At 49.6% G+C, this 15,491-nt stretch overlaps 1 protein-coding gene across 14 annotated transcripts in view; it reads right to left on the bottom strand.

Annotated features, from left to right (window-relative positions):
• Positions 1 to 15,491, bottom strand: part of LOC131102883 (RNA binding protein fox-1 homolog 3-like) — a 247,406-nt gene that overhangs the window by 40,419 nt on the left and 191,496 nt on the right. For 9 of the 14 annotated variants that reach the window (XM_058048547.1, XM_058048548.1, XM_058048538.1 and 6 more), the window contains 3 exons: positions 13,536 to 13,841; positions 7,047 to 7,178; positions 4,095 to 4,148 (listed from right to left, as the gene is read on the bottom strand). In XM_058048547.1, the coding sequence (XP_057904530.1) occupies positions 4,095 to 4,148; positions 7,047 to 7,178; positions 13,536 to 13,841 (492 nt within the window). The remainder of the gene's footprint in view (positions 1 to 4,094; positions 4,149 to 7,046; positions 7,179 to 13,535; positions 13,842 to 15,491) is intronic. The other 5 variants (XM_058048546.1, XM_058048549.1, XM_058048550.1 and 2 more) reach the window with 2 other exon arrangements.

Here is a 15,491-nt window from a genome sequence, read left to right on the forward strand (position 1 = left end):
ATGTCTTGAGGGCTCTAATAATGTTATAAAGTGTATTTAAAATAAATATTGTAAACAGCTTCTCTATTGGTATTGATTCCTACTTTGCGGATATTCACTCATCACTGCTGGATAATAGGAGTGTACAGGTGATTATAGGGGTGTTATATCATGTATTGAGGGCTCTAACAATGTTATAAAGTGTATTTAAAATATTGTAAACAGCTTCTCTATTGGTATTGATTCCTACTTTGCGGATATTCACTCATCACTGCTGGATAATAGGAGTGTACAGGTGATTATAGGGGTGCTATTTCATGTCTTGAGGGCTCTTACAATGATATAAAGTGTATTTAAAATATTGTAAACAGCTTCTCCATTGGTATTGATTCCTACTTTGCGGATATTCACTCATCACTGCTGGATAATAGGAGTGTACAGGTGATTATAGGGGTGTTATATCATGTCTTGAGGGCTCTAATAATGTTATAAAGTGTATTTAAAATATTGTAAACAGCTTCTCCATTGGTATTGATTCCTACTTTGCGGATATTCACTCATCACTGCTGGATAATAGGAGTGTACAGGTGATTATAGGGGTGCTATTTCATGTCTTGAGGGCTCTAATAATGTTATAAAGTGTATTTAAAATATTGTAAACAGGTTCTCTATTGGTTATTGATTCCTACTTTGCGGATATTCACTCATCACTGCTGGATAATAGGAGTGTACAGGTGATTATAGGGGTGTTATTTCATGTCTTGAGGGCTCTAACAATGTTATAAAGTGTATTTAAAATATTGTAAACAAGTTCTCCATTGGTTATTGACTCCTACTTTGTGGATATTCACTTATCACTGATAACCAATTAATCGGACTGTAACCATGTATGACGGAACCATTTTAACCACGATACATGAGGGATGAGTGTAGTTAGAAGTTCTTACTGACTTCGGGTTATAGAGATATGTTTTCTGCTGAATCAATGACCTATATTTGGAGAAAAAAAAATCCGCAAATCTGCAGCACCATGAATACAAAATGGCAAATGTCGCCTTGTCATCTTGAAACGCCAAGCTGCCATGTGGGCTGATTTTTCCTTCCAATATATTCAACTATTTAGCATATTGTGACGTACGCGGAGTTGCTTTTAACATGTTGAATAAAAAGAAAAGGTGAAAACCAACTGTGATAATTACGGCTGGTAAAAGTAGCTGCTTCGTTTATTTCATTAATGACATTTCTTTGTGTAACTGAAAATGTGAATTCCACAAGTGACGTGACGTCTTTGAACACAACCATTCGTGGCTCATGGTGACAAGGTTAAAGTGAGATTGCAATGTGGTACATTATAATAATAATAGTACATAATAATGCTGTGCATCTAAAATATTCAGTACACCACGCCCAGTCTTTTATCTTTCTTTCAGATATAGTTGCAAATTATGACTAATTATGATTCACTAATTTGAAAATTGTGATTCATCAGATTAGAGTATCATTTGACAGGCCTAGCAATAATAATAATAATAATAAAATAATAATAATAGTAATAAATTAGGATTAAGATTAAGAACAAGAAGAAGAATGTTGATGATACAAATAATAATAATAATGATTATGCTACAAATACTACTACTACTAATGAAAATAATAATAATAACAATAATAATAATAATAATGATACAATGTCATCATCCTTTATTTCTTCTACATGTTGCCCTTGGTGGAAGGAGACTGGACCCCCCCCTGATTTAACATGAAGGGTATTTGCATGCGTTTATTTGAAAGATGGGGCTATTTGTTGCTGGAACAGGAGGAAATAAATCATATTAGCTTGTAGCGTGCATGTAGAAGATGTACATGGGTGCTGCTGCTATGAAATGGGGGAGTTTTTGGGGGAGGTTGGACACCACTTTTAAAACATCAACATTATCTTCAAATAGCTCAAGAAAAAGCAAAAAAAAAGTCTGTGTGAAGTGAGGCCGTGTTTGTGGTCGTTTGTATTTCTTTGATATTCCAGTCAGACGGCCTCTGATTGGCTGCACTAATACGTTTGCTTAGTGATGCAAACACGCCGGGAGGGGGTGTCGACTAGAAAGCCTGAATACAAGAAACCCCCCCCCCCCCCCCCCCCTCCTTGGCTTCCTCCCATGGGGGGTTGTCACCTTGGTGAGTTATGCGGAGGGGGAAGCCGGACGAGCAAGTATGAAGATACGCTGGCCAAACACGACCCATTCCTGTGCTTTTACATACACACTCACACACGCTTGGGGGAGTGGGGGGCTGGGGGGCGGGGGGGTTAGGGCCGGCACCGGCCCATAATTGCTGGGGGATGTAATACATGTGAGAGATGGCGAGCGGCGAGATCCGCTGTGCACACGGCGCATCCGCAGGCCGCTATTGGCGGCATAAATAACAGCGGCCTGTCCTTGGGGGGGGGAAAGGAGATAAAGAAAGAAATTCAAAAAAGGAATTGAGGGCAAAATTAATCCTTTGGACATTCACCCGACTGCCGTTATCCCCCTCTATCTGCCCCCCCCCCCCCCCCCCCACCACACCACTCAAATAATTAGCTTACAACAGGCCAGAGTGGAGCGGCCATTTTTCAAAGCTGACAAACATATTGAATGCAAATGGCTTCATAGGAAATATATTGTTTATTAATGTCCCGCTAGCTTCATTATGTAAGGCGCAGGATGGGGTGGGGGGGTGGGGGGGTCCTGGGTAATGGCTTTGTAGGCCACCAAGCATAAATGTGTGATGATGATAGAGGGAGGATGCAGGTCCATCCTGCCCCTGGTCTCATGTGGCCAGCCGGGAAATGCAGACTGAGCCTGCTGGCAGCCATCGATGTGACACTAAACGCCCCTCATATCATAACTATCTTACTAATATTAATACACTAAACACCCCTCATATCATAACTATGTTACTAATATTAATACACTAACCGCCCCTCATATCATAACTATGTTACTAATATTAATGCGCCTTATATCATAACTATGTTACTTATATTAATACACTAACCGCCCCTTATATCATAACTATGTTACTAATATTAATAGACTAATATTAATACACCTTATCATAACTATGTTACTAATATTAATATAATAACCGCCCTTATATCATAACTATGTTGCTAATAATAATACACTAAACACCCCTCATACCATAACTATGTTGCTAATATTAATAGACTAATATTAATACACCTTATATCATAACTATGTTACCAATATTAATACATTAACCGCCCTTATATCATAACTATGTTACTAATATTAATACACCTTATATCATAACTATGGTACTAATATTAATACAGTAATATTAATACACCTGATATCACAACTATGTTACTAATATTAATACACCTTATATCATAACTATGGTACTAATATTAATACACTAATATTGATACACCTGATATCATAACTATATTAGTAATATTAATACACTAACCGACCCTTATATCATAACTATGTTACTAATATGAATACATTAATATTAATACACCTGATATCATAACTATGTTAGTAATATTAATACACTAACCGACCCTTATATCATAACTATGTTACTAATATTAATATATTGTGCTGTGTGTGCTTGTATTTATGCTATGATTTGAAATACTGTACACTACTTTTTATCCTGGTATCACGGCGTCATGGTATCACAATATCACGTTATTATGGTATCACGGTATCTTGGTATCATGGCGTCACGGTATGACGGTATCATCAGTGGAGCACACACCCCAGCAACACGCGTGTCACATGATGCGTTTGCACGTGACTTCCCAGACGCTCTGCATTCCCAATAATGAATCGCCGTTTTCGCCAATGACATAAAAATTCCGATTTAAAGAAGAAAATGGTATTAGTGCAGCAGGGCGGTCATCGGGGGCTCCTTGGGCCACCCCGACCCCCCAACCAGCGGTGATCAGATACGCTGTAAGAAGGTCCGTTCTAAGCAGGAAGTCCTAAAGCGGCGTGACTACTCCTGGGCGTGGAAGTGGCCCCCCCGCATGCACCACGTCAGTGAAGCAGGAAGAAGGAAGAAGAGGCGGAAGCGTGAAGCAGCTGCCGTTCTGCTCGACTCACCTTGGATCCTCGCTCGTTAAAGATAATCTCCACATCTAAAATCTTTCCGAATTGCTGTGGAGGAAAGGAGAGGAGAGGAAGAGGCCGTTAGGAAGCTTAACAGGAACATTACGGCAGCATGGAAATGGGTCTTGGGTGCGGGGAAGGCGCTGATGAGCTGTGGAAGCGCTTGCCGTTTTTCCCGCTTTCATCGTCAGTCTCGTTGAAGGAACGCGTTAGCGGGCGGCGTGCTCGTTGACTGAGGAAGGAAGAGCAGATGGAAGTTGTCTTTTTGTCTCCCGAGCCTCCGGCGGACCTTTGACTTGCGAGGAGTCGGCCGGCTTTGCTCTCTTGTTATGCCCCCCGCCCCCCCGCCGCGTCTTCATCCTCTTTGTTTGTGCGCTCTCACAGTCAACAGGACCCGGGGCCGTCCCCCCCGGGGGCTCTGGCGCTCCAGCCTCTTCGCTTAGCGGGCGTGCCCCGGAATGCTTGGGAATGAAAGCAAAGTGCGAGCTTCTCTAACGAGTGGAGCGAGAGTCGCTTTTAATTGCTGTCTGCGGCCGCCGCATTACTTCATTAAAAGTAATTAGCCCGTCAAGCGGTCTGCATCGCCTCCATTTCAGCACATCGGGGAAGAAATGGACCTTCCGTGCGGTCGGCGCTCGGCGGGGACGAGCGGGAGCTCTGACTGATTCGCTAATAAGGATTCTCTCATTTAGATCCGGAAAACGTTCCGCGGGCTCTCAGCTCCATCACGGAGCGTGCAGGCGTTTGCATCGCAGCGTGGCGTCCCTCGCCATCCCCCGCCATCCCCCGCCATCCCCCGCCATCCCCCGCCATCCCCCACGCACAGATGCTAATTGTTTAAAGCGAGCGTAATCGGCTGGCGGCATCGACTCGTTTGTTTCCCAGGAAGTCGCATTTCCACACGGGGACCGCTCCATGTTCGCCGGCGCCGTCGCCGTCGCCGCCCACGAGCGCAAACAGCTGCGTCAGCAGAACAACAGACGCCGCGGAGATCGATGGAGGGCCCAATAGCAACGTGGAGGACGCCAGGACGGCGTCCATGTTAAACGCGTCAAACATCCATTATTCTCTCCAAATAAATATGCAAATGTCTTCTAACCGCGTCAGGAGACGCGGAAATGATTGCGCCATAAAAACGGTGAAAACTTCATTTTCACCAGAAGGCCATTTATTAAAATAATACAATCAGAGAGAAAGAAAATAAATATTTTTCATCAAGCTCATCCATTAAGGATTTATGGCGGCACTTTTTCTCTGATTTCCAGAGACTGTGGGTTGTCATGGCAACAAGACGAGCGTTGAAGCCACGGTTAAGTCGCGGCGTTGTCGGTACTTGACAGAAGACTTCCTGCCGTGAACGCAACAAACGGCGTGGAGGCAGACGTGTGTGATTAGCTACAATATCTCCCCGCTCTTCCCAGGCCCGTAATTACATAATAGCAGGCCCGAGCGCTCAAACGTCGGAGCGCACGTTGCGGCCCAGCAGTCCGTGTGACAGCGAGAGCGGAGGGGGCGGCGGGGGTATGGGGGGGGCGGGGGCGCGAGAGGTCCTGATTGAAGTGGCACCAACCCCTCCAGCAGCGCTCGCTTGGACTTGGAGTGTTTTCACTCGCGAGCTCTCAGAGATCAGAGTTCCTAATTAGCGCTTAAGGTCCTCCTAATGAGCCCTTCATTCAGCGCCTCGTTAAGGACCTACTGGTTCCGTGCACCCTTAACCCCGTGGCGGGGGAATCCGGGGCCCTCCCCGCTTGTTCCGTGTTTGCGACACGCCAGCAGGCGGAGCGTTCCCCTCCTCGCCGCGCCCGGCGCTCGTGCTAACGCTAATGGCGTATCGAGCTCCAGCAGCCGTTAAGAGCTGAGGGATGAAGCGACGGCACAAAGGCCTTTTGTGGCCGCCATGTCAGAGGGCGGAGCTCCACTGTCCCCCTGCCAAGCGCCACCGCAGACGATCAATCCCGAGCTCCGCGCCATCCAGGGAGGCGCAGGGAGGCGGAGGTGTCGATGGCGACATGCGGGCGAGGGGGGGGCTGGGGGCTGTGATCAATTCTGCGTATCTGCATGTGGCGGCAAGGCACACAAAGCCTCCGAGCTAATTACGGAGGCCATTTGGATTCCGAACGAGCGGCGGCGGGAACAATAAAGCCAACGAGAGAGGTGAGGGAGCGGCCATGTTGTCGGCCATTTATAACGCCACAGACGGGCCCCGATGCCGTCTCGCCAACGCATCTGGGTTCTAAAAGTCCAATTAGCCGGGAAGGTTTAAAGTCCACTTTTGGACCAATCACGTTCGCTCCTCTGATGAAAGCTTTTATTGAGGCGTGAGTCTTCGCCTCATTAAGCGGAAGACGGACCTGCCCCGCTTCCTTTATCAAAGCGGTGTGCTGGAGACGCTACATTAGCGCTAGCATGTCAGCCATCATTCTCGCCTCCCCTCGGGTGAGACCACCTCAGCCGGTCCTTACTGGTGGACAGCTGCTGGGATTGTGGGAAAGAACCTCGGGGAAGCTCACCGGTTGACAGCTCGGGTCAGCTCACGCTTGGCGGGGGTCGGTGGACCCGGGTTGGAGCCCCGGCGGGGGCCGCGTGTGTCAGGCTTAGGTCAGTTACCTCTGACATTAGTCCACTAAATGTCGACTAAATCCTCCTTTTCGGAGGACATGACACGGTGATTAGCATGCTAGCTGCAGAACCAGGAGATCAAGGTTGGGGATGTCCGTTTGGGAAACTCCTCGGGTTTCTTGGCTCCTCCCAGATTCCAAGAGTAGGCATGTTAAGCTAATTGGATATTCTAGGTTGTCCAGAGGTGTGAAGGTGCTGTGCGTACCCCGCCTCCCCCCCAAAGTCAGCTTTGTGATCAGTAAGTCCAACTGACTTATCGGCCATGGAAAATGAATGTATGGATGGATGGATTGTAATTCCGTGTTGTCCGAGAAGGCCAGTACTCACCCCAAACATTTGCCTTAGGTCGGGGTCCCGGAAGCGGAAGGGAATGTTGGAGACGTGTAACCTTTTGGGCTGCTGCTTCTCTGAAGAGTCCGAGTGTTGGGAGACGTCCGTTTGCGTCACGTCATCTGTCTGCTGGAGGCAATCAAACACAGGAAAGACAAGGCGCTCGTTAGCCGCCGCGGTACACGCCGCCGCTCGGATGGCGGTGGGGGCTGACTAAGTTATTCCGCGACAGTCATTTTTCAATCCAACGAGAAAGGCGAAACGATAAACAGCCGATGACTTATAATGTCAGAGCTGAGCCGCGGCGTCACAAATACGCGTATTAATCTCTTGCACTTAGCTCTTGAGCTACGTGGAAGATTGAAGGCGCTGACAAAAAGGCGTGGATATAGATCCCACGGCGGCCTGACACGTCTAGACTAAAGACACATTATCGGTGGCGTGCGCGCGCGAGGGCCGCAGCCCTCAGCGTTGTTGTTATTTCCATCATTATGCCAACGCCGTTCTGACATTTCGGTACAAATGACGTGTCGGACGTCGCTGACGGATCCCGCGCGTTTCCTTCCGTGGCGCCGCTGATGGATTCCACGTGGATCAAACTTTTTTTTTTTCCTGGTCTGCTTTCTCTCGGTGGAACCTCAATAGAAACCAAAGTACTACTCGTGTGTTGGTCTTTGCTAATAGATGCACCTCTTAGAACGGGGGGGTCCCAAGTGCATGGGGGGGGGGGGGGCGTTTATACATGCAACATGATGAGCATTTCATTTTTATTGTTTTTATTTTATTATGTTATGATATGATTTTATAATTTTATAATTTTATAATTTTATAATTTTATAATTTATTTTATTTTATTATTTTTTCGTTTTTATTTTTATTTATTCATGTGTTTGTGTTCTTCAGTTTTTTATTGTTTTTATTTTATTATGTTATGATATAATTTTATAATTTTATAATTTTATAATTTTATAATTTTATAATTTTATAATTTTATAATTTTATTATTTTATTATTTTATAATTTATTTTATTTTATTATTTTTTCGTTTTTATTTTTATTTATTCATGTGTTTGTGTTCTTCAGTTTTTTATTGTTTTTATTTTATTATGTTATGATATAATTTTATAATTTTATAATTTTATAATTTTATAATTTTATAATTTTATAATTTTATAATTTTATAATTTTATAATTTTATTATTTTATTATTTTATTATTTTATTATTTATTTTATTTTATTATTTTTTCGTTTTTATTTTTATTTATTTATGTGTTTGTGTTCTTCAGTTTTTTATTGTTTTGCGGTTGCCTGTCATGATGTGGTCCTCGCCAGTAAAGGTACTGAAGGAAGGACCCCACACCCCCTGAGAGGGGCATCCCACCCCTCAAAGGTGGGGAACGCGGTTAGTGGACTTCAAGTTAGGATCATTTTAAGAACAACGATATCGTCCGACGCCAACTTCTGGTCTGACCTGACGTCGTCTTTGGAAATACTAGGTCTTCCTCAAAGGTGGGCGGTGGGAAAAGTGCAAAGGTCAACACCCCACCACGAGTACGAGCGTCCATTACGTCACCACTTGGGGGGCTCGTGTGGAAGCCAAAAAAGGTGAATGAAAGATTAAAGGAGCTCCAAGAACAGAAGATTCAAGCTTTGAGATGACTGCACAGGAGGGGGGGTTGTGGGGGGGGGGGGGCGGTGAGACACAAGAAGGTGGAAGTGTCAAACAGTCAATGACCTGCAAAGCCTCCTGGGAGGAGCGCTCGCCGCACGCCAAGCTCACTGTTCACACACACACACACACACACACACACTGATCCCGGGTCCCGGGTGGGTCGGCGTCACACGGCTGCAGGCCCCTCTTGGTGAACCATTTGCAAGCATTTAGAAAATGGGTTAGGGATTTATTCATTGTAATTCATCATGACAGTATCATCATCATCATCATCTTGATGGTGATGATGATGGTCTTTATTATTCTCATTATCATAATGACAATCTCCACTGTCATGGCTGCCATTTATTGGCTCTTTATGGCCCATTCGGAGACGCTGACACACGTCGGGAGCGCTGACGCTTGTTTCATTCAAGGTCCCGCTCTGTCACCCCCCCCGTGCCCCCCCAAGGCATCCAGGTAAGGACTGAGCCCCGCCCGAGTCCGCCGCAGCGGTGAGCAACTGGCAGAAGGACACGAGGGCCGCAGGGTGGGCCGGGGCAGGTGGGAGAGGATTTGTGGGAGAGAGATTCTGCTGGCGGGGTCTTAACTGCCGCGCGTGGGAGGTTAATAGCCTGAGCGGCCATGTTGGGCCCGGGGGTGACACATTGTAGACAGATGCCGCGACCGCAGAGGCCGACAAGGTACCGGATGCCCCCCCCCCCCGCAGGTCAATCCGCCTCATCGCTCAGGGGCCACGCTGTCGACCTCCAGCCCCGTGTCGGCGTAGCGCCGCTGTCCTACCGCTGCGGCGCTTTTATCACAACCGGCGCCGTGTTTGCAGATGGACTTCCTCTCCTGTCCGGCAGCACGCCAACACCCGGGATGCATGAACAGCGTTAACGTTATTTAAAGCACCTTTGCAAACAAACCCCCACTCTGCTTTGTATCAAAACCTCATCACTGTAAAGCGCAGAACCTCCACTTTCAGAAACCGTTGAAAATGGTTCAAGGCGGACCGGATTCGACCCGCGGGCCACAGTCTGTCTGACACCGGACACAAGTAAACCTCCTCATGTGCGTCCTTGGGAATATCCTGCATTATCCTGACCATTCCAAAACTTAAGTTTGGGAACGTTTGGGAACCAACTGCTTGGAATTGAAGTCTTGGAAGCAGCTAAGAGGTTTTCTACCTTCCTGTTGGACCGTACCTCCCAACCACCCGACCTGGCCGCCTTCCTGCCCTCCTACGCAACCTTCCCTTCCTTCCTACGCAACCTTCCCTTCCTCCCTGCCTACCTGCCAGCCCATTTTCTCTGCGGAAGAAACTAACGACCTGCAAAGTTCCACCACGGGACGCCACCATCAGCGCCGCTTTGCCGTCCCGACAGCTGCTGTCAGAGGAAGCGGGAGGAAGCGGGAGGAGGCGGGACGCGAGGACTCGGGCGTCGGTGCCAACGCGAGCGGGAGAACAGAGCTGTCATCTCCGGCGGCTCGCTGGCTTCCTGTTCCGCCATTTCTCTAAAAGCCTCCCTCGCTGCTCTTTGCAAACGGCTGGGCTCAGCACTTTGCCGCTCCATGCGGAGTGGCATTACGTTCCAAAGATCCCATCGGAACGCTGCCAAGCAGGTAGATTGCATCGGATTCGACTGTGTGTGCGCGTCGGGGATCAAAATGTCTCATCTTGATTCTTCATCGCCTCCTGGTGTTTGGAAAGAATACAGTGGCATGGTCTCCAAAGAGCATGGAGATGTTTAACTGGAGTGCTGCTGAGGTGGGAGGAGCTTGTGAGGAACCAGCTTCATTTCTCTTGGATGGAGGAAAGCATGAACACTTCCTGTTAGCTCAGGCATGGGAAAACTGCGGCCCGCTGACTTTTCTAAACTATTTGATGGAAATTCATAGACAGGACTTGGAATGCCAACAAGGTCTGCCAACATCCGCCTCACCTGGAGGCGTCCAGGAGGCATCCGGACTAGATGCCCCAGTGGCTCCTCGTTCTGTGGTTGGCGTTCACCAATCCCAATAAAGTATAGAGCCATACGGTGGAGTATATGGAGGCATCTAGTCGCCATTTAGCCGTGGTCTTACCTGCCTTAAGCCTCATCTGCTAACGAGTCCAATCCCGCTCAGGGACGAGATTCTTGTTTCCACGACTTTCCAGTCGCTCCTCTTCAGACTTTCAAGGATTTCTTCTAGTCTTTCATGCAGAAAATGGAATGGATGAAATAACGGCGAGGTCTTCACCTTCCGCCGTCCTTGGAGGTGCAGATTGACTTGTTTGAATTTCAGCGTCGACGAGACCGCCGCAGTCAAGGCTCGCCAACAATGACACAAACAATGGCGGCCACACCCCCGATGGCGGCCGGGCTCAGGCGGGAACGTCATCCCGCTTGCACGGCGACACGCTTTGTGTGCACGTTATCACAGCTGCCCAGAATCCCCCTTGGAGGGTCCTCACACTGTGTGAAATGTGGAATTGAGTGCTGCCCGCCGCCGCCGCCGCCATCGCCGCCGCCTTAATTTGTTATCTGAACACAGAATGATTACTCATGAAATCCAAGCCGACCTCGGACTATTTGAAGCCAGCCAGATAACGAGGCCGACGCTCCGCAGCCCTCTGCGACATCTCCCGGGATCGGCGCTCCTCATCCCGCCTTTCAAGTCACCCTGTTTGAACACGGCCCCCCAGAGGTCCGCTGGTGGACGACAACACCTTCTCGGAGCGCGAGGACGCGGCGCTGGACAGCAGGCGAGGGAGGACTCATTAAAACAAGCCGAGATTCCGCTCGTCACGCGACCTTCCTGCTCCTTTTTAAGGAGAACGTGCAGGGAAAAGCGGCGTTGAGGGAGCAGCAGGGAGTGTGTGTGGGGGGGGCGATCCGCTATTTCAATCTGTGTGTCTGCAGGGCGCCCTAATCAAAAGGCGCCCGGGCCCGTGCGCGCCCCTCCGCCCCCCCCCAACAAACAGGCTGCTTGTGCCATTAAAGCTGGCAGAAGTCAGCGGTGGGCGACACCACGCCAGCAGCCCCCGAGGATTAGACTCTCTGTTTACACCCCACTAATCTCACCCCCCCTTCCCGCCATCCTCCCTGACAACATGTGGAGCCAGGAGGAGGAGGGCGCCCTCTCATGTGTGAGCGGCCACCATCTCCAGGCTTTCTTCCCAGCGGGGGTGCACATGAATCGCTGCGAGAGAGCGAGCGAGCGAGAAGCCGGCGAGGGATGGAGTGGTGTTTGCCGTCGGAGGGGGAAGAAGAAGAAGAAGAAGAAGATGACGGGGGCGGGGGGCTTTGCCGGCTTTAAACTCTCTGGTGTGTCGACTCTACACCGCACACACCCCGCAAATCAAACACGGGCGACAAGGCGCCGCTCTATGAGGGCTAGCTAGCAGTTGTTAGCATGGCGGCAGAAGGCGGCGACGTAAAAGCTAACGCTCTAGCGAGTGGGGGTGACCCAGATAAGAGGGTGGCCGAGCGCTGACCTCTCTCCCGGCAGGTGTTTTCACGCCGCGTGAGAGAGGAGCGCCTGGAGGTCTTAGTTTTCATCTCCGCGGGCGTTACTCGTCTTTCGGGAGCGCGTTTGTCAAGCCTTTAGCGCCACGTCATCGCGGCTTTTATCTCCATCTGCGCGCCGTCAAGGTGAGCGGCGGGTCAAAGAATGAAATGTATTATTTAACAAATTGGCTAAACTGCCGGCTTTGTGCGACGACGCCTGCAGTTTGCCGAGCGCTTCCCGCTAACGCGGCTAATGAGTCGGAGCCGAGATTCCCGTCACGTCACGGAGGAGATGTTGGCAGGATGTTTGATCAATGTTTGCACCCAGTTGCAGGAAGGCGCTTCTCTCAGGAGCACGCCCCCTCCGCACCCCCCCCAGGAGGGGCCTAAATCATTCATGTCTACTGCAACACCCCCCCCACTGCACTCCAGTTTAGCTAACCTCCATGTGGTTGCGTAACTCGCATTAATGCGCCGCATTTTTGCTTCCCCTGCAAAAAAGTAGTTCAATGTTGGAAAAAAAAACAGGATTCCAATCATAATGCGACTTTAAGTGCTGCTGGAATAGCAAAGTAGTCCACGTTTTGCGTCGGGAAAAGCATTGGCGTTTGCACGTTTGTGTTCCATGCAATAATATAGAATATTTCCAGCTGTTTTATTCATGAATCTTCACTTCAAACTTTAATGAGCCGAAGCTTGGAGATAAGCCCTCCACGTCCGAGATCAAACCATTTATCTTATTTGCTACACGATCTCATGCAATTCAATGCAAGGATTTAAAGCGGCCCTAAATGTCTCACGTAACAAACAGAAAGAAAGAAAGTCAACAATGTTTGTTCAAATAAATAAAGTTGATTGAAAGGAAGTTGGCGGCACGGCGGTCTGGTGGTTAGCGCGCAGACCTCACAGGAGACCAGGGTTCGGTCCCCGCCCTCGGCCATCTCTGTGTGGAGTTTGCATGTTCTCCCCGTGCATGCGTGGGTTTTCTCCGGGTACTCCGGTTTCCTCCCACATTCCAAAAACATGCTAGGTTAATTAGCCACTCCAAATTGTCCATAGGTATGAATGTGAGTGTGAATGGTTGTTTGTCTATATGTGCCCTGTGATTGGCTGGCGACCAGTCCAGGGTGTACCCTGCCTCTCGCCCGAAGACAGCTGGGATAGGCTCCAGCACCCCCGCGACCCTCGTGAGGAAAAAGCGGTAGAAAATGATGATCATCATGTGGTTCTTTAGAGATGCCTAAAAATGGCTGTAATGTACGTGCACAGTCCAAAGTGCCCCCCCCCCCCCCAGGTGGTAAACATTGAAGTCATAGAGAAGAGTGAAAGGTGTTTACTTGCGGGCGGCCTGTGGAGGAGAAGAGTGTTTGCAGGTGCTGAGCGACACTGACCGGTGCGGTCGTGGGGGCGGTGATGCTGGGCGTGCTGCTGTCGGTGCCGGCCGGCTCGCTGTGCGTGGGGGTGGGCGTGTACAGCGTCATGGCGTGCTCGGGGACGCGGCTCTGCCCGCTGTAGTCCGGCGTCGGGAGCGGGTGCGGTGCGGCGAACTCGGCGGGGATGCCGTTCTGTGGGGGCGGGGGGTACTGGGCCGGGGTGTAGGTCTGGGCCATCGCTTCCGGGGGGTTGGCGGCCTCTTGGTTACCCTGCCACAAACACACACATAAACACGCACGTTAGAGCTATTACAAGGCGGGGCATCTGGAGAGCGGCCACCTCAAGACGCCGCCCTCTGTTAGCGGGACCCTTGATCAGCGCTAATGAACACGGAGAAGAAGGAACGATTCGTTCATTGATCGCTCTTTGATTGGAACCTTTGCCCCCAACCGGCTAATCTGCTTAGCCTGTGTATGTCACTTCCTGATGGCGGCGTTTTGACTTTAATGTCACTTCCTGATGGCGGCGTTTTGACTTTAATGGCTTCACTTGGTCGTCAGTCGCCAAGCGGGAGGGGCGGAAGACAAAAATAAATAAAATGGTTTCTTCCTTAGGATTAGATATGACACAAATGTGGCTTTGTCAGCCATCGCACAAACCCGAGCGAGTGTAGGAGTTAAGTACCCGTGAGTTTTGAACGACTCGTTCATGACTCTGTGTGCCGCGTGTCCTCCGGAGTGGGACGCCGCTAATAGTCTTTGAAGTCAACGGGCTCCTCACGCTAACGCAAAACCATCAGCGAGAGTTTGGAGAAGATCCGACGGGACTTTCCCAGCCAGCGCTGACAAACGAGCACTTAGCGTCACACACAAACGCCATGGCGTGCTAGTAGCACTTGTTTGCTAGGAGCGTCTGGGTCCCCCGTGCACGTGATGATGATCGGCGCCGCTAATGGACTCCGGTTGCTCAGCTCTCGCTGTGTCGTCGTCGTAGATTGCGTACTAACGAGCAGAGCCGTGCTGTGCCGCGCCAAGGCGGGGCCATAACGCCAGACTCCAATAACAAGCCGGCAAATTTAAAGATGCACCCGACGGCAGCGCCGAGGACGTAATTCTTTGGGAAAAGAGAGCGAGCAGAACACACACAGCAGCCGCTTTATGATCGGAGAGAAACAATACCCCCCCACCTCCAACCCCCCCCCCCCCCATAAGACAACTTTCCCTCCTTTACAAGCCGGCTGAGGACGGCGAGATGGGAGATAAACTTGTTTTATTCCTCGCCGCCGCTCGGCCTCCTCAAGCACATCCCGCCCCGCCCGGCCAGGGGGGGTCTGCTAGTCGGGGGGGTTAGTTTAATGAGAGAGCCGTGCTGTAAATGTAGTGGAAATAATTCTGCTCAGACGTGTTGGCAAACAAACCTCAGCTGAAAAAGCGCTCGGCCAATTAAGGCGATGCTCCATTATCCAAATGAAAGGAAGGAAGCCTTGAGAGGGGAGGGGGGGGGGCTCGCACGCAGCCCGACACCCCCCCCCCCCCACCACCACCACCACCTCTTTCTTTATGATAGTCTACCCGCCCCACCCCGTCTCTCTTTATGCAGAAACTTTTTTTAATCTACCCCTGTGCTCCACTTTCCCGCTCCCTCCAGTCACGCCGTTATATAACACGCTTCCTCGTTCAAGGAAGCTCTTGATGTCGGCAATTTGAAAGCTTGTTTTTATCTTCAAGCCAAACGTGGCCACAGAAGGCGAAGCACCTCCTGGCCTGACAGCTCAGAGATGCCCGCATGGAAGCTGGAATAGCGTTATCATCAACATCAACAACAACGAGACGCCGCCGCCGCCGAAGAAACACAAAAGCTCAGCAGCCGAAAAACAGGAACGTAGCGAAGATCAGACTCTTCCTCATCACGCCGGTGGT

This window comes from Doryrhamphus excisus, chromosome 15 (genome assembly GCF_030265055.1).
Source record: "Doryrhamphus excisus isolate RoL2022-K1 chromosome 15, RoL_Dexc_1.0, whole genome shotgun sequence".
In the NCBI taxonomy this organism is placed as follows: Eukaryota; Metazoa; Chordata; class Actinopteri; order Syngnathiformes; family Syngnathidae; genus Doryrhamphus; species Doryrhamphus excisus.